Source organism: Ambystoma mexicanum, chromosome 6p, assembly GCF_040938575.1.
Source record: "Ambystoma mexicanum isolate Mex_15411 chromosome 6p, UKY_AmexF1_1, whole genome shotgun sequence".
NCBI classification, from domain to species: Eukaryota; Metazoa; Chordata; class Amphibia; order Caudata; family Ambystomatidae; genus Ambystoma; species Ambystoma mexicanum.
Window position 1 is genome coordinate 1,253,992,405 of NC_090935.1, and position 18,135 is coordinate 1,254,010,539.

The 18,135-nt window shown below is 46.6% G+C and overlaps 1 protein-coding gene across 5 annotated transcripts in view; it reads right to left on the reverse strand.

Annotated features, from left to right (window-relative positions):
• Positions 1–18,135, reverse strand: part of VPS13A (vacuolar protein sorting 13 homolog A) — a 2,994,934-nt gene that overhangs the window by 2,310,252 nt on the left and 666,547 nt on the right. For all 5 annotated transcript variants that reach the window (XR_011280366.1, XR_011280367.1, XM_069625905.1 and 2 more), the window contains exon 20: positions 14,822–14,958. Coding sequence is in view for 3 of the 5 variants with exons in the window: in XM_069625905.1 (XP_069482006.1) it covers positions 14,822–14,958 (137 nt within the window). In the remaining 2 variants the exon portion in view is untranslated. The remainder of the gene's footprint in view (positions 1–14,821; positions 14,959–18,135) is intronic.

Sequence of the window (18,135 nt, forward strand, 5' to 3'; positions counted from 1 at the left end):
TTCAACTTCCTGAGCCCTCCGCTTATCTTCCTCCAACTCTCTGTGGGTGAGCAGCTTCTCCAAGAAGAGACTTGAGGGGTGGGGGGGATCTTTATCCACTGCAGGTGCCTCCCTCTGCCACAGCCTCCCTGCCTCTCTCTATCTTGAGCCGGACCTCCTTAAGTTCCAGAAACTCAAGACTTTCCTCTTCGCCTCCTCCTTCTCCCTCCCCTTCCTCTGCTAACCACCTCTTTCTGCTCTCTTGCTCTCTCTCCTCTACTTCTGCTCAGTTTCACCGACTGACTGCCTGGCGCACCTTCAGAGCCTCACAGGTCCCAAGCTTCCTCGCCAGTCTCCAGCACTTGCCCCCGGGCCTTGCACTGCCGCAGCACTACTGCACTTTGGTTAGGACTCATGAGAGTCGTAGCTCTCTGCACTTAACCCATGTTCTGACGGGACTGGTCGCACTTGGTCCTGATTGCCCTCAGCCCCTCCCACGCACTTCCTGTGTCAGTTCATCTGCCTAATCTGAATGTAGCATGCCTAGTAAGATTCTTTGTCTTGTGTTCCCTATGTCTTCCCCTCCCATGCATGGTTGCGCTTTGAAACACTTGAGTATAGGCACATCATAAATAATCAATTAATCAAATTCATGGCTTTGCCAGAGGCAGTCTCAATTTGGTATACCTAGCCTTTGGGCACACCTGGTTTGTTGATGAAGATGCACTGGAAGTGATGTGGGAAGTCCCACAAATTGGACACCGTAGAAGGCTTCAGATCTTTCTGGAAGAATATTCCCCAGCTGTTCAATCAAAAGCAAAAGCATAGTAAAAGGTACACAACAGACAGATTCTGATGTTACCTATGGGGTTTCCATACCATAATTTAACTTTATTCGTCCATAGGCCATCAAAGTGCATCCTGACAATACATTTCTAAAGAGTTATACAGCAACTAAAGGAAAAAAAGAAAAGAAACATAGGGAAAGAAAGCACCCTCATTGAAAGCCACAAAACAAATCTCCGACCGTGGTTCAGTACTCCCAACCCCATGGCCTGTTTAACTCCCAAAACGCTGTGGGCCCAGAAGACTAAGGTTTGCCCAAAGAGAGGTTTCTTGCCAGTGAAATCACCAGGAGAGTCTGCAGGACCACCAAAAATGGGGGAGGGGCTGATTACAATCCCGCTCATTCAGGCCCACCCATGCCCATTGCATTGCCTCAGAACATCACTTGCCATATGATCATCCCTAAAAGCCAGTTTGACAGAATTGGGAAACATTTCATTAGACAATCTAGTGCGCTTCACCATAGCGTCCATTGTCACGAATGCACAATCCCCTACAGAGTGTAACCAGTGTAGGCATTTGTTCCAAAGGGCATCCCTTGGTTCTCTTCTATCAAGAGGCAATTTTGGTACCCAATGGATAAACAGTGGCTCTTCTGCGCCCTTCATGGGCATTGTGTCTAAGCAGAGGCCTCCCAGGGCTGGGGTTGTGTGCAGTGTTTCCCCTCCCAGCAGGATGGTTGATGCCCAGGTTCCTCGGCGCATGGTTCTCCAAAGGCAAGGGCTCAAACCCCAGGGTGGGGGCCGTAGGGGTCTCTCTTGGTACGTTTGGAAATGGATATTGGTAGCCTCTGGTTGCCTCTTCGGGGTGGGAATGTTCGGGGCACCAGAAGAAGAGGCAGATCGAGGGCATAGAGGATATGATCCGCGTCAGCAGTTGGGCCCAAACCCCTGTGCCCGTCCCCCAATAAACCCTCTCCAGCTCTCCACGCCCTTCCTCTCTCTGGCCTCTAACATACCCCTAAGCAAAGCCAATAGTAGATTTTTGATATTGGCCAGTTCAGAAAGCGCACGGTCGTAGGAGCAGCCTGGGGTAGTGATTGGTTCTCTGGGTGATGAGGCTGGCAAGGACTGATTCCCTTGGGTAGGGGTTTTGGGTGCCCTAAGTGGGGCTAGGTGTAGGAAGGAGCTAGCCCCTGAGAGTGCAGCGGACGTGGAAGCACTCCAAGAGCTGCAAGGGGGGCTCAAAGGATGCTTTCCCTCACAAAATCCTTCCGAGCCCAGGTCCATAGGATCCACTGCCGGGTGGGTAGAAGAAAACAGAGGGTGGGTATACTCAATGGCCAATGCTGTCCATGGGTCAGGGACCAAACAAGTGGTACCAGAAACGGGCCTGAGTGGCATCCCAGGAGATGTGAGAGGCGCAAACAGCACCAGACGCGATGCTGATGGTTCGCTGTCCTCAATGAGCTTGACTATACCCAGAATGATCCTCTCGCAGCCATTGCCCAGGATATCAAGAAGGTCAGTTCGAGACTTTCTCCGGGGTTAACAGGTTAGTAATTTTCCCTCCATTTATGACCCTCTTCCCCCAAACATTTTGCTTTTGTTTGGCTATCCTAACCTGACTTTTTCCAGTGTAGCCTAGCCTTCAGGTGAACTCCCCTGGGCTTTTGCTCACTTGTTATGGGGAAACTGACATGCCCTTCAGACTGTCAGTACTTTGACTATGTTGCCATTTCTTTGTAAACACATTTTTTTAAAATTGTTTTTATTGGTATTTATACAACCTTTATTCCCCAATGCAACCTCCCCCAAGCACCAGCCCCACGCCGCACCCTCACCCACCCCTTCCTTGGTCCCCGCAGTGTTTTAGCCAACCCATTTTCCTAATTGTTTTGTTCCACTCGATTTTGAAAGTCTGTCTCTTTTGTGCTTGGGTTCAACTGAGAACCCATATTCTCAGATTTTGTAGGCACCATTGTTGCATATAGTCACTTTTGTAGGTATTCTAGTATTTCTCCCAATCCGACCGAAACCTATCTGCTTCTCCTTGTATTCGATATGCGATCCACTCTATTGCCATGACGTCCCACAGTTTGTGTATCCATTCTGACCACATGGGGGAATCTTTCTGTTTCCAATTCCTAGCTATCACTAGCCACGCAGTGATTAGAATGGCCATTAATGCGCTCTGCCGTAGTTTTGAGATTGTGTACCATTATGGTCTAGTAATACACACAGGCCCTCCCCCAGGGAAATAGCATGCAGTTCCAGTATGATTGCAATTATTTGAGCCTTCACGTCCTCCCAGAATTTCTTTATCTTGGGGCAGTCCCACCATGTGTGTCTCCAATCCCCTGGTTCTCTAAAGCCCCTCCAGCACCATTGGGGAGTTGTTTTATACATTGTATGTAATTTGCTGAGCATGTAGTGCCACTGTAGCATCATCTTGTACCAGGCATCCCGAGTTGTATAGACCTAGTCAACTTCGGGATGTTTCTCCATAATCCCTCCCAGTATTCCTGAGGGATTGTTAACTGAGTTGTCCCCTCCCATGCTGCCTGATATGGCCAGTTTCCTGAAGCTGAGCATCAAGTGTTGCCTGTTTTGCTTGATTCTTCTACCTTGCTCCCCACCCCCACCCTCCAGCCTACATCTGCAGGAGTCTGTCCTGAAACATTCAGGTTTCACCATCACCGTTTTGTGGTTAATGCTGGATTTGACTTGTATGGACTTCACTGATTCACGGTGTGTCACTGTTTCTCAACTCTCATGCTGGACTTTGCATCTTGTACTCATGGTGGCCCGGAATCATGCTGTTCCCATCTTCATCTTGTATCCTGGCTTGCAACATTATGTGTTACTACCGACTTCTGCAATTGTATTCGCTCTCCCCTCTTGCTTCTCCACACTTTTTGACTGTTTACTCTCTGTTCTCACCTCTTCTCCCTTTTCCTATATCCTCCCCTTACTTTCTTCTATGCACTTACTCTATCAGAATTTTCCCCAGACCTAGTATGATAGCAACCTCACCTGTCTCCTGCCCCCTCCCCTTACTTGTCCCCACCCTCCCAGCACTATCTGAAATGTTGTCAGGTCCCGTACGATAGTCCCTTGTTTTGTTCCTCCCCTCCCTTTCTGCACCCCCCTCACACACCTTTTGTTTTTCTCCAGATCTACCAGAAATGTCATCAGACCTAATACAGTAGTCGCCTGTCTGTTTCCATTTCCTTCCCACTCTCCCCCTCCCTTACTTATCTATGTCTTAGCTCTTGCACTATCTGAAATGTCTTCAGGCTGAGTACGATAGTTAATTTCACATACTTACTGTTCATGGCCTGTAAGAATGTCATTGTATTTTCCCTTGTTCCCTCCCTTGCCTTGAAGCGCTTTGAAACACATTGTGTATAGGTGCTATATAAATAAACTATCATATCATCCCTGAAGGATAGCATTGATGCTTGATGTTAGAGGTTTGTCCCCGGTTTGTGAAGTTACGTATGTTTCAAATTCGGTCAATCGTCTAGTTGCTCTGTTATATACCTCGGGCTACCTTAGCCAGTGTCTCAACTGAATACATTCATATCAATCGGTTTCCTTCACTCCCAGGTGAGCTTTACAGTCCTCAAATGTTACCATCTCCCAGTTCCATACCATATCTCCCACCTTAGTACACCCATGTTTCCACCATTGGCTAAATTTGCCTTTTTCCATCCCCGGGTTTGGTTTGGAAGTTTGGATTGCCGAACAGTGGAGTAAACGGGGATCGGTGTGTGGAAAGGAATCCCTTCTTTAACCATCTGTCCCAAGTCATTCTAAGGACTAAACTGCGTCGTGTGCTTGGGGACCTGTCCTTCCCTGCTTACCATAATAGGCTGGCAAGTGGGCAGCCCGCAACTGCCTGGTCCATCCGTATCCAGACCTTTTCCCTGCTTTCTGTGAGCCATTCTCGTATCACTCTCAGTTGGGCTGCTTCATTGTACCTATTTATATTCAGCAGGCCCAGCCCTCCTTTATTCCTTTGACTCATAAGCAGATTTAGAGCCACTGTGGGGCATTTGTTCTGCCAGATAAATTTAGATATCATGGTGTTCAGTATCTTGAAAAATGCCTGCGGAAATGCTATTGGGAGAGTCTGAAATGTGTACAATAGTCTAGGGAGGGTCACCATTTTGACTGTTATGCAGCCAGGTGATATTGAGCGGGGTCCATCTTGCAAAGTCAGCCTGTGATTTTTTTTATAATCTCCCGGTAATTGGCCTTATATAGTTTGGACACCTTACTGGTCAAGTCTACCCCTAGGTACGAAATACTTCCCTTAGCGATTCTGAAGGGGGAGCTCCTTTGCATGTCTGCTGATTGTTCTTTTGATAATCCTAGCTCCAGCACTTCAGACTTGGTCATGTTTATTTTCAGTCCTGACATCTGCTCTTGTTCCCTTAAGACTGTTACTAAGGCAGGGATTGATGTTTCCGGTTACGCATGTGTCAGTAGCATATCATCTGCATAAGATGCCGTTGTGTGTCTCACTGCCAAATGGTATACCTTTTATGTTTTTGTCTGCTCCGATTGTGGCAAGTAGGGGTTCTAGGTATACTGTGTATAGATGGGGGTTAGAGAGCCTCCCGGCCTCGTGCCCCTCTCTATCCATATTGTCTCGGAGACGTGAGTGTTGATGGATAGCCTCATTGATGGTCCTTTATAAATTTGCTTCCACCATCTGAATATAGTTTGGTCCGAATCCCAATTGCTTCATTACTTGGAATAGATACAGCCGTTCTGCCCTGTCTGATACCTTTTCAGCAGAGACGGAAATTAGCACTGCCGGGAGCTGTTTAACTTCTGCCTTCTCTATAAAATTGATACATTTCTAGTGTTGTCCCATATTTGCCTTCCACAGATAAAACATGACTGGTCCTTGCCAATCATCTTGGTAACTTGTTACCAGTGCACAATATACCTTCCAATACTGTGTGCTGGGGAACCTTTTTGTTTTATGGCCCTAGACACGCTCAAAGGATTTTCTGGTGATTGTACGAGTGTGCCTAAGACAAACTGGTGGCAGCAGTTACTTCTTTTTACTGAGTTTACAGCATTTTGGCTCAAGAGAGTGGCAAGGTCCGAAAAATGGCCACCCACAAAGTATTGTGTTCAGTCCCATGGCCATTTTGTCCCTTCCATTCACCCAGGTCGAGTAAGCCGGGTTGTCCTTATTTGGGCATGCAGCCTCCTGCAAAAAATGATCTCTTTCGAGGGCTTCTGCCTATCACGTATCTGTGCCCGGGAAGCGGGCTGGGATTGTCTCGTCCCAATCCACACCGCTGGCGCCAGGATATCTGGAGTGCCTGAATGACCGAGGCCACCGTGAACCGTGATTGGTCCATGTCTGGGATGCCTGCAAGAGAGTAGATCTTCTACAGGAAGTCCTCAATTTTGGCACAAAGCTAATGTTGGATAAGCGAAGGGGCTCTGCAGCCATTCCAGGTTAATCACCTATGTTCTCACCGAACTACAGAAGCAGCCAAGTCTCCTACACGAAGAATCAGACTTGTGAAACCGCCAGACACGCTTTTGACGTTTTTGGCACCCTTCGCCCTCTACTGTCCTATCGGACCCTGCTTTATTCTTCGATGAAGAAGGCCTGCTAAGGTGCTTCACCCCTTTGGAGTAGTGGGAACTACTCTCAGCGCCCCCTGCCCACCCACCAAACTAGCCTCTCCTGAAGTGTTCCTGGGACATCCTCTTCTTCCTCCCAGTGATACAGGGACTTAAAGGGAACTCTTCGATTTCTTGTTGGCAATAACACATACTGGTTGTTTCCTCAAATATATTTTTACCAGTGAGATTTGAAGATGTTATTTTGGAAGGTCCTATAGGGAGTTACTCACGGGAATGGCAGTCCTTGTCCCTGAGGGTGGGGGGGGGGGGAGGAGTCTCTCCTGGTGACGTCCTACTTGCCTCTAATCCTCAGGAGGGTATTGCAGAGTAGGCTAACCTCCCTAGCCTCAGGAATTCCTGCAATGCATCACAGAGGGCAGATGGACATGTTGAGAAACTCTGGGTACCACATTCAAATTCTTACTTTCCCTGTCTGGCGGGAGAGAAGGAAAAGTGGGCGTTTACACTTTGGCAGTAGGGATTTGGACCAAGCTCTCAGGGAGACATGAGTGAAAGGAAAGCCGGGTTCGAGGGGGGCTGGACGATGTTTCCGGGCCAACCACATGTCCATAGCCAAAACTAAGACATGTTTGTGCTAGGCTTCTAATACTAGAGCCTCTGCTGCTATGTTAAATCGGCAGCAGTATATCTTTCTTGGATCCTTCATCCAGAATATCAGTGAGTTCATACTGTAATCTAGGCCTGAATGAATACACAGCCCCAAGGTATCAACCACCACAGCCATAAGACACTGAAAGTCACTTGAGCCCTTCACAGGGTAGCACTGGGAGAATGTCCAGTTCCGGGGATGTAGCCAGGACACTGGTGTTAAGGGGGGGAGTTCCCTTGACCTTTTCTACAGAGACCCTGAGAAAATAAAGCATAAGACAAAGAAAACATGCTGAAAAAGGAGAAATTACCTTACCGTAATGTTCTTCCTATTGATTCTTCCTCATCTTGATAGATATCCATCATCCAGCTCTGCTGCTCAGAAACTTTCTCGACAGGGGTGTAGTGGACCTCGACTCTGCAGTCGATCGTTGATCCGTCTTGCGCTGTGGTCAATTGTTGGCTCCAGAAGAGACGTCAGGTGCCATACATATACCACGTCACTACGCCCCATGTTTCAGTTCCTTCCAATTTTTCCCAAGCTCAAACGCTGCATAGGAAAACGGAAGGAGGCTAACCAGCCTTCAAAAGAAACTATGGAATAGAAACCAACAGGTTAAAAACATTGCAATTAGAACACTTTTTACATTTATTTTACTAACTGAGATGAGCACCCCAAAGCCATTGCCAATGCACTTCATGAAATCAGAAGCAATGAGCCACAACTTTTTCTGAGCGGGTACGGCTGGGAGGGGTGATGAGGAATCTTACCATAGTTTTCTTTCTATGGATTCTTCTCCTGCAGATTCCTCATCTGATAGATACTCGCTCCAGCTCTGCTGCTTTGGAACATTTTCTACAGGGGGTGTAGTGGACCTCGACCCGGCCGCTGACCATCGATCCGTGTTGCTCTGCGTCTGGTCGTGGCCTCCGGATGGGACGTCAGGCGCTGTATAAATCCCACATCACTACGCCCCCAATCGCAGTTTCCCCCTCACCCCCCACCGAGCACCACACACTGCGAAGGAAAACAGAGAGAACAAATGGGCTAAACAAAATTGACTATAGACCTCCGAAGGAGGAACAACCACTAGAAGTAGCGTTAGCAAAAATCTCTTTAAAAAAAACCTGCGGTAGATGACAGAAAACGGACGCAGAGGGCCATCACCAAGTCAACGTGAAAGAGAAGATGCGCATCAACCACCGACTTTCTGAGCAGGGCTGGATGGGAGGGGAGATGAGGAATCTGTGGGAGAAGAATCCATAGAAAGAACATTATGATAAGTAATTTCACCTCCAATGGATTGACTTTCTCCCGCAGATTCCTCATCTGATAGTCTCCCAAAGCAATAGATGCAGGAGGAGGGCATAAAGTTATACTAAGAAATGTTGCAGCACTGCCCTGCCAAAAAGCGCATCAGCTGTACGAGCCACATCCAGACTATAGTGCTTAACAAAAGTATGAAGGGATAACCATGTCGCAGTGCGACAAACCTCTTGGGACAGGGACTGCCCTCTGCAATGCTGTTGATGCTGAGACTCCCCTTGTTGAATGGGCCCTGTTGCCTGCTGGTAATCCTTCCCAGCGGACTAGTAGCATTCAGCTATGCAGAATATTATCCAGCAGGATAAACTGCTTGGTTATGGGCAGGCACATACGGGCTAAGGAAAAGGCCATGAAGAGCTGGTCTTCTCTTCGGAAATCAGCTGACCTTGCAATATAATAAGTCAACGCCCTCTTCGGGTCTAGGCGATGTAACCATTCCTCCTGCTTAGTAGGGTGCAGAGGAGGGTAGAAGACCAGAAGGTTGATGGATTGCAACCAGTGAAATTCTGAGAAAGTCTCGGGAGGATAGCTCAGGGGCAATGTGCTCGCCTTGGAAGCAAGACGACACAAAGCAACACAGGTTCGATCCTCGGGTCCCCACTGGGAAACTTCTTCTGGGTATTAAGCGCCTTATAAATAACCTATCATATCATATCATAACCTTGGGAAGGAAGCCAGGCTTTACCCTGAGGGAAACTTTCTCCCGAAAAAAACGCAGGAAGAGTGGCTTACAGCATAAGGCCTGCAGTTCACTGACCTGCCTAGCGGATGTAACAGTCACCAAGAAGGTTGTTTTCACAGAGAGAAGCCATAAGGGACAAGAGTGCATAGGCTCAAAGGGAGCCGCCATCAGAAATGTCAGAACCAGATTAAGGCCCCAATTCAGGACAACAAAGGGTTTTGGCCGAAACCTATCTACAAGGCCTTTCAGGAATTGTGCCATTACCGGATCGTGAAAAATGAGCCAAGATACGGGGATCTTTTAAACACAGACATGGCTGCTAAATATCCTTTGACTGTGACCTGAAGGCCTGCTGAGGCCAGCGACAGAAGGAACTCCATCACTGTAGTGGTGGGACAAAAGATGGGGTCAGTCTCACGTTCCCTGCACCACACCTCAAATCTTCTCCATCTGCACACGTACAAAGATCTTGTAGATGGTATGCATGCAGCCAGCAATACCTCAAGTACTTCTTCAGAGAGGTCCCAGACATCACATCTCATCCTCTCAAGAGTCACAAATGTAGGTTGAGGGATTCCAGGGTCGGATGGAGAAATCCACCTTCCAACTGGGTTAGGAGATCTGGACACAGAGGCAACCGGTGAGGTGGACAGATCCAAGAAGTCGGAGTACCACATTCTCCTCGCCCAGTCCAGGACAATCAAGATCATGGTCACTCGAAACCTCTTCAACCTCCGGAGAACCCAAGGAATGATGGAAATCAGAGGGAACGCATAAAGAAGAGGGAAGGTCCAATCCACCAGAAAGGCTTCCCTCAGTGCACCGTTCGCTGGGAATTCTCTCGGGCAAAACTGTTCGCATTTCCTGTTGGACTCTGTTCCAAACAGCTCAACTGCTGGGGTACTCCATGGAGCGAAGACCTCTTCAAGGACATCCTGGCACACTTCCCACTCGTGTGAGAACGTGCTCTGCCTGCTCAGAGCATCCGCCAAACTGTTCTCTGCCCGCACCAGATGAACTGCCAAGACTGAAATCTGATTCTCTCGCAACCAGAACCACAGTTGCATTGCTTCTGTGCAGAGGGGATGGGAATGTACTACACCTTGCTTTTTGTCTGTCAGAATCAGGACATACTTCCCCTTGAGCGATGGGGCGAAGGCCTTCAGGGCTAGCCTGATGGCTCGCAGCTCCGGCCTGTTGATATGCCACTTGGCTTCCGATGCTGTCCAAAGGCCTATCTTCCACAAATCCACGCAGTGAGCGCCCCAACCCTTCAATGACGCATCCGTGACCACTCGGGTCTGAAGCCAAGGAGGCCAAAGGGTTCCCCCGCCATAAGATACCTGCACGTGTCCCACCAGCCAAGTCTGCAAACTACCTGGCTAAATACTCTGAGAGGATCCTAGAGAGTTCCCAAATACTGAGGCCACTGGTCTCGTAGGAGCCATTGAAGGGATCTCATGCGCAGTCTGGCACCTGGCACCAGGAAAATGCAGGAGGCCATGAGGCCCAAAAGGAGGCGAAAGGAAGCTTGAGAGCGTGGAGAATTTCTCTCAACGTCACCATCCTGAATCTGTCTTTTCTAAGGAACTTCTTTAAAGCCCTGAAGTCCAGAATGGGACAGAGACCTCCTCCTTCTTTGGGTACCAGGAAATAACAGGAATATCAACCCAACCCTCTCTGATAGGGAGGCACATCTTCCATGGCACCCTTTGACAACAGGGCTCTCAGTTCTTCCTGGAGCTCCTGTCCTGGTTGGGTCAGTGAAGATGGGGTTCTGTCCTGAGGTTTTCTTAAAAAGGGCAGACAATAACCCCACCGAATTAACTGCAGTGCCCAGGCATCAGAGGTTATCTCCTGCCACTGGGACCAATGCCCTGCCACACGCCCACCAACCGGTACGTCGTGGGAGGGGAAAATCAAAGTGGCTTCGAAGGCGCTGTTGCCCCAGGAGCAGCTGCTATCTTCTGGCCCTTAAAAGCGCCTCTTCCCCTTCTGGGACATGAGAAATGCCTCTGCACCTGCCTGGCTTGTGGGGGCTGCGCTTTCTTGCCATAGGGCACATAGCGCCTATAGCCTCTGCCTCAGACACAGCGACTTAACAACAATTTTAGACCCCTTAAATTTCTCCGAAGTGTCATCCCCCTACTATCCGAAGAGCAACACCCCCTCAAAAGGTATGTCTAGAAGACTGTTTTGTACATTGGGAGAGAAGCCAGAGGTTTTAAAATAGGCCTGCCTTCTCATAACTACTGCCGACCCCATGGAGCGGCCTGCACAGTCAGCAATATCTAGGCCTGTTTGCAAGTACTGCTTGGCATTTCCCATCTCATCCTCCACCAGCTGTATAAATCCGTCCTGCATATGATTTTCTGGGACATATTCTGTTACATGCTTGACAACCTTCCACAAACTGTAGGAGAATTTAGCGAAACTGCAAGCTACGTTTGTGGCCTAGAGAGCCATGCTGTCTGAGATAAAAACCTTCTTGGCCAAAGCGTCTAGCCATTTCTCTTCCCTGTCTGTAGGGAGATTTGACGTGGATGGCGCAGGCCTGGAGGATATAGTGGCAGCCTGAACTACAGCGAAGGGTGTGTCGAGAGGAAGGAAGGGTTGCCTATCGCTGGCCTGTACTTCCCTGTGACATTGGTACTCGCGTTGGGGGGGGGGGCGGGTGGTGGGGTTTGGGAGGGGGCAAAGCGCATGGATTTCGCCAGATGGAAGCCAAAAGGTCAGCTGCGGCCTGACTGAAGGGCATGCTGTGCTCAATAGCCGTGCCCTCATCCAGGATATCTGTAAGGTTATACCCTTGATGGAGAGTGGCAGACGACTTGAGGCCGAGGGTGTCAACCACTTTCTCTACTAATGTCCTAAACTTGACATGAGAGTGAGTGTAGTGTTGTTTTTGTTGCATCTCAAGGTCTGGAGATGTGTCCAACCCACTGGCATCTTGAAGGCCCTGAGCAAGTTCCACCAAATTGTCCTGGCCCTCGAAATAGTCGACACAGCCTGATTTCACAAAGATGGGGTCGACCTCTTCATACTCCTCGGCCTGATCGGTGCCGAAAATCAACCGCCACCATTCGAAAAAGCCTGTCCACGATAGCAGTTGAAAGGCGTTGACGTCGCTGGTCGACGTCAAGGGCATTTCCTTAGGCTCCATAGATCTGGGTGCCGAGGAAGCAAGCTTAGTCACTTGCAGCGGAGCCTTAGAGGCCAATTGATTGGATACTGGCGCTGATGGCTCCGATGGGCGATGGGAGCCATGGGAGAGGCTTCTAGAATGTGATTTTTTGACGCCTCTTGGGGCATAGAGCACGAAAGCTCAGTCGGCGCCAAAGGCATCGACTTCCTGACAAGCATGGGGTTGGGGTACCGATCGCCGCTTTAGCTGCTGAGGCCTGCTGGTCGGGGGTGGGAGCGGCATCGACAGCTGCCTGTTGCTGAAACATTTCAAGCATTTCTTTCTTAAAAGAATCCTACTCTTCGCTACCGGTCGGTCCCTTAGAGGGCTTACCTTCTGAGGAAGAATCTGATTCCCGACGATAGTGGCGTTGCTTCTCCCGTGAGGAAGAGGCTGAGGAATTACTTCTGAAGTGGGACCTCGTTTTCGTTTTTTTTTGCAGTGCTGGCCCTCGTGACGAGCAGGCTCCTCAACCTCAGACGACCTGACGAGAGACCGCGCCGGAGACTTCGGTGACATTCAGCTCAGGGCCAGCTACCGCCTCTGTCTCGCAGGGAATTTGGTTGCATCTTGGCGTACAACATGCAGGTCTCCGTGTTAGGAGTGGAACCCAAACACCATGAACAGACTTTGTGTGGGGTCCATCACTGACATTTTGGCCTCGTAATCGTAACACTGCTTGAAACCCAAGATCCGTTGCAAAGACATATCGAGTTGAATTGAAAAAAACATAGTCTGAAAACATTAAGCAAACCTCGAGTAGGTTCCTGATGCAGCGTGTGAGCGCGCAGATAAAAGGAACTGAAGCATGGGGCGTAGTGACGAGATATATGTATGGCGGCACCTGACGTCCCTTCCAGAGCCAACAATTGACCACCGCGCAAGATGGATCGATGGCCGAGTCAAGGTCCACTACACTCCCTGTCGAGAAAGTTTCCGAGCAGCAGAGCTGGTTGATGGATATCTATCAAGATGAGGAATCTGCGGGAGAAAATCAATCCATTCAATAATGCATGGTGTGTTTTGAGATATCCGGGGCCATCCTGCATCAATAATCAAGGCAAGGAGAAGCGCCAGCCGCAATGGTACCATCCTCGGCTCCCAGAACAAAGCAGCGTCAGTGAATCAACACAGCCGCTAAGTTGGGGAGACCGATACAGGACCGGTCTGTGTTGAAGCCAAGGTTGCAAGCAGCAACATTGTAAGGCCAGCACTGGAACGAACCTTGTTAAAATGTGTGTGATAAGAGACACAAGTAAAGTTGAAGTGCTGATGAGTGATTGAACTTTAAAAGCAAGATACAATACTTTTGACAGAGTGGTCCGGAACTGCGTGGGTGCTCAATCAAAGGTCTCTGTAAGGTATCTAGCTGAGAGGTGGCAAAAGTGAACTGAGAAAAAAGTTATATTCAGAAGAGAATGAGTAATTGTGAATCGAAGTGGACCTGCGACGGGTCAAGCAAAATCCTGTGCACAGTCAAAAGTCTTCAATTTTGTCGAAAAATGTGGTCTGAGCCTGACGGAGGGGGACCCGAGGTGAACAGTAAATCACCTGAGAAGTTGTATATGTGAGATATTTGGTCCAATTCCGGCGGAGGGAGACCAACTGAACATTTTTTGTCAAAGTGGGTCTGAGCCCGGCGGAGGGGGACCGAGGTGAACAGTAAATGACCCAAGAAGTTGAATATGTGAAGTTCTAAGAAGAAAGGAACTTTAATGTTTGTTGTGTTGCATCATGCCTTCTGAAATAACAGACTTTGAATGGGAAAGAGACTTTGGCACAGATGGCCCTGATGTTGAAGTTTTAAACTGCATCCTTGTGCTAGAGAAGCCAGAGTGTGTGCTAAGCTTGAGTGTGCTGCCTTGTCCCATGCTGAAAACGTGGGGAAGGGAAGCCAATGGCTTGAATATCCTGACCTATCATTTCTTGAACACTTTTCTTTTGCATAACATTGTCTCACCCACACTACTTGTATTTAGAATTAAGGATTGGCAATAGGTTTATTAGTATAGGCCCTTTTATTTTGACAGACTCGACTAGGACTGCATTATTATTTAATGTTCGTAGCATGCTCCCATCTTTACATTTAGGATTAGATCAGTGTTTTTCAACCCCAATTGAAGTTCAATAAACACCCTTGAAGTGTGATCACTTGTGCCTTAATGTTTGATACCATGCCTTCCTTACAGCACACAGAAGCATCGGGCGGGGTCGACGTGGAGCCGTGCTACACCCCCTTGTGATGGAAATGTTTTCAAAGTTCAGCTGTGCTGAGTATAGAGTATCATAGATGAGGAATCCGTGGGAGGAAGGAAAACATTCAAATTATCTATACTAAAAGATGTATTTTGAACGTAATTGTCTTGACCAAAAATGTGAATGTGTTCTAGATATTGGTCAATTATTGCAATCCTGTAACAGGCCACTAAGTTTTATGTGAATTGTCAGATTTACCATTACAGAAAAGTCAAAGATGGACATCAAATGGATTGTAAGTACAGTTACCAGGAATTCTAACCAATTGGATGATTGTGTATAGAAACACTCCCACATACTGATTTACATTTTAGCCAATGATATCTGCAGATACATACCTTTAGATGACCAAGATCCAGAATAAGTAAATTTTTTGCAGAATCATAAAAGCCATCTTCAGCAACAATGACATAGGAAGCCATGAGATTAATATTCAAATCCAGAACTTTCTGTGTTTCTATAACGTACAACAAACCTAAAAGCAAAACACAAGTGAGGAGTCTGACATAATTAAATTAAAATGCGTTCTTAGTCTTCTCTCAAGTAACTTTTTAGTATATCATAGGCACGATTGCAGCTGTGTTTACATCATTATTATTATATAGGTTATATCTCTTATTCTTCCATACCAGTGTGATATAATGTACTTAAATAGGTCACTTTGCGACAATGCGACTTCACCAGCACAAACTTAATGCCACTTATAAACATAAAGGATAGTTAATTTCAAGCAATGAACCATGTATGTTTGCAAATCTAACCGTGCTCATCTTTAAAATTATACAAAGCAAAGGCTTTTGTTAAACCATATTTAATGTTTTCCTGTTCTCAGATCATGTTGAGGTTCATTAATAGCCAACATATGTACAGACAATTTCAAAGCCATAGGTAAAATCAAACCAAGTACTACATCACTTTCCAAAAGAAAGTGAAAAAATAAATGACTATTTAAAAGAATGGTCGACCATATTAGTAGGACAAAGCAAACACTACATAAAGTTATAGAACTATAAGCACTGGGGCACCACCTTAAAATGGAAGATAGCTGACTGAATCTAGGCTCTTTGCCCTATTTCTACCATTACACTGCTTGTAGGAGATGTCAGGCAAGCACACAGGTCACGTCAACCTAAAAAGAAAAGATATGTGACAAAACAGATGAAGTTGAAAGGTGATATTCGGACCAATATTTTCCTTCACTTCAAGAGTACAGAAATTGACATTTGGCATACACTGTACTTAACTTGATTACCTTGGGGTGTGCTAAGGAGGCAGAGAGTCCATGTAACCACTGTATATTTCAGGTTCTGATGATGCTACTGGAGGAAGATGATTTCCCCGCAGCACTAATGTAGAGTCCAAAAGGGCAACTTCTCTAGGCAGGGCAAGAGTGACCATGGACTCTCTCTGACTCAACTAATGGGAGCAGTGGTCAAGCACTGAGATGAAGAGCAGGAGGACAAGAGTTATGGTACGACTTAAGACTTTGAGTAAGAGCAAAGTCCAGAACAGAGTGAAGGTGAGTAAACCTGAAGAAACTCCAGTCTGTAACTATTCTTAGCCTCTTAAGTGCAAGTTTAAAGTAAACTGATGGGTGATGGTTTAACTGTATTGGAGAATAGTATAGTCCATGTTCTTTAATGGGCTCCATGGTATAACAAATAAGACTTACTTACACTTAACAGCGGTAGAGGTCTGCAAACAGAAATAACAGTGAAGATCAAAAAAAAAATGAGCTCAGTCGTTGTACAAGTACCTGAATGTACATCTTCTGCAGCCACGGAAAAATATGGTTTCATTAAATCCATTTAACTTCGGCAATCCATAGGAATGCAAATAGACTTGATAGCCACTGACAGGCAGGTTTCAATAGCCAAGGCCATGCAGGAGCAGTTCCCAGACAAAAAGCATCAATATGATGTTATGGCAAGTCGCAAAATGAATTTTGAAAACAATTACATCTGCTGGAAAAAAAGGCTACAGAAAACATTTTAAATTGGTCACAATCTATCAGCAACCAGCTTTGGTGGAGCTCAAAATCTTGTGATGGATCTATAGATATTCTGCTTGAAACATGGCGTTCATTGATGCGCCATTGTTCTAACATACCCTCTTGAAAAGAAAACAAAAATGTCCACGAATGTGCACAAGCACCATTGTGCAAGGAGTAGGAGCATACAAAAATGGTGGTTGGTTCCAGGATCCCCTCCTCACACAGCATTTGAAAAGATTGTGTACGACAAAACGCTTTCAAGAGACATGAGGGGACTCTCCAAGTTCTGCCACAATGGAGATTTGGAGGCGTTCCATAATATGTGCCTGAAGTATAGGCCTAAAAGGTTGCATTTAGGCATAGACGGTATGGAGGCCAGACCAAGACCGGCTGTACCTTGCACACAATGAGAACATTGGAAGGGACCAAGCAAAAACTGCAGGAATTCTTGGGATGCCTCATTACAACAAGAAGTTACCAAAAGAAGCAAACAGTGGGTGGCAATGCCAATCTTCTAGCAGATGAATTTTGAATTCCTGAAGGATCTGACACTAAATGTGATGGCCATGCAAACGCATTGAATTGATCCAGATTTTGTTTCCAGGGCCCAGTCTATACCACGGAACATTACAAAAGAGGTTTGCCCTCCCAAACTTGAACCTGTTAAAAGATTGATTTCAAGATTCAAATGATATGTAGCTCTATTCACAATGTTTAACAAAGGCAGTTTCAAGCTTTCGCTCAGTGTTTGCAAACTGTTTTAATTGTACAATAAATGTAATAGTAGGTCACTTGAGATGTAATTGTCAGATAATGTATTTTTAATTCATTACTGTTTGTGAAGTAATGTCATAGATAGGCCTCAACATTTCTATTTTTCTTTCATTTGTGTATTTATTACCATCAATATAACTGATTGATATTGATATTTTATTTATATTAGAACAATAAATGTCAGTCTGTTTATTTCAAGTATGTGACTCAAATCAAATGTAGAAGAGACTGGTGAGCTTAAAACAAACAGGTACAGGAGCTACTTTTGGCTCCCCTAGGCCAACTAATGTAACTCTATAAACTAGGTGCTTATTCCACAGTGGTAGCTCCTGCTGACCGGTTATTGCTGGATACCCAGGCACTGCCCCGTTTGTAATGAACTGACAATAGTTGAAGAATCTAAGCAGGAAAATGTAGCAGCAGACATACAGAAACTCAATGTCGACAGAGCTCTGGTCCTCTCGAGGCTGGACTACTGCAATAGCCTCTTCCTCAATCTGCCTAAATCCTCCCTGAGCCCCCTTCAATTAATCCAGAATAGGACTGCGAGACTTATCCTTGGCCTCAAACACATTGACTGCATCTATCAAGCCCAAAAATATCTCCACTGGCTCCCGGAGGCTGATAGGATCAAGTTCAAGACCCTCTCCATCATCCACAAGGCTTTCTGGACGGTTGCCAGTCATTTGGTCGAAAACATTTGGTCGACTGGACAACTGGTCGACACCATTTGGTCGAAAACCAAATGGTCGAATCTTTTATTTTTTTTATTTTTACCCCCTTTTTTTTTTTTTTGGGGGGATCCCCCCCAACCCCTTTTTATCTTTTTTTCCCACACGAAAACCCACAAAACACATATATAAATAAAAAAAAAAATTTCGACCA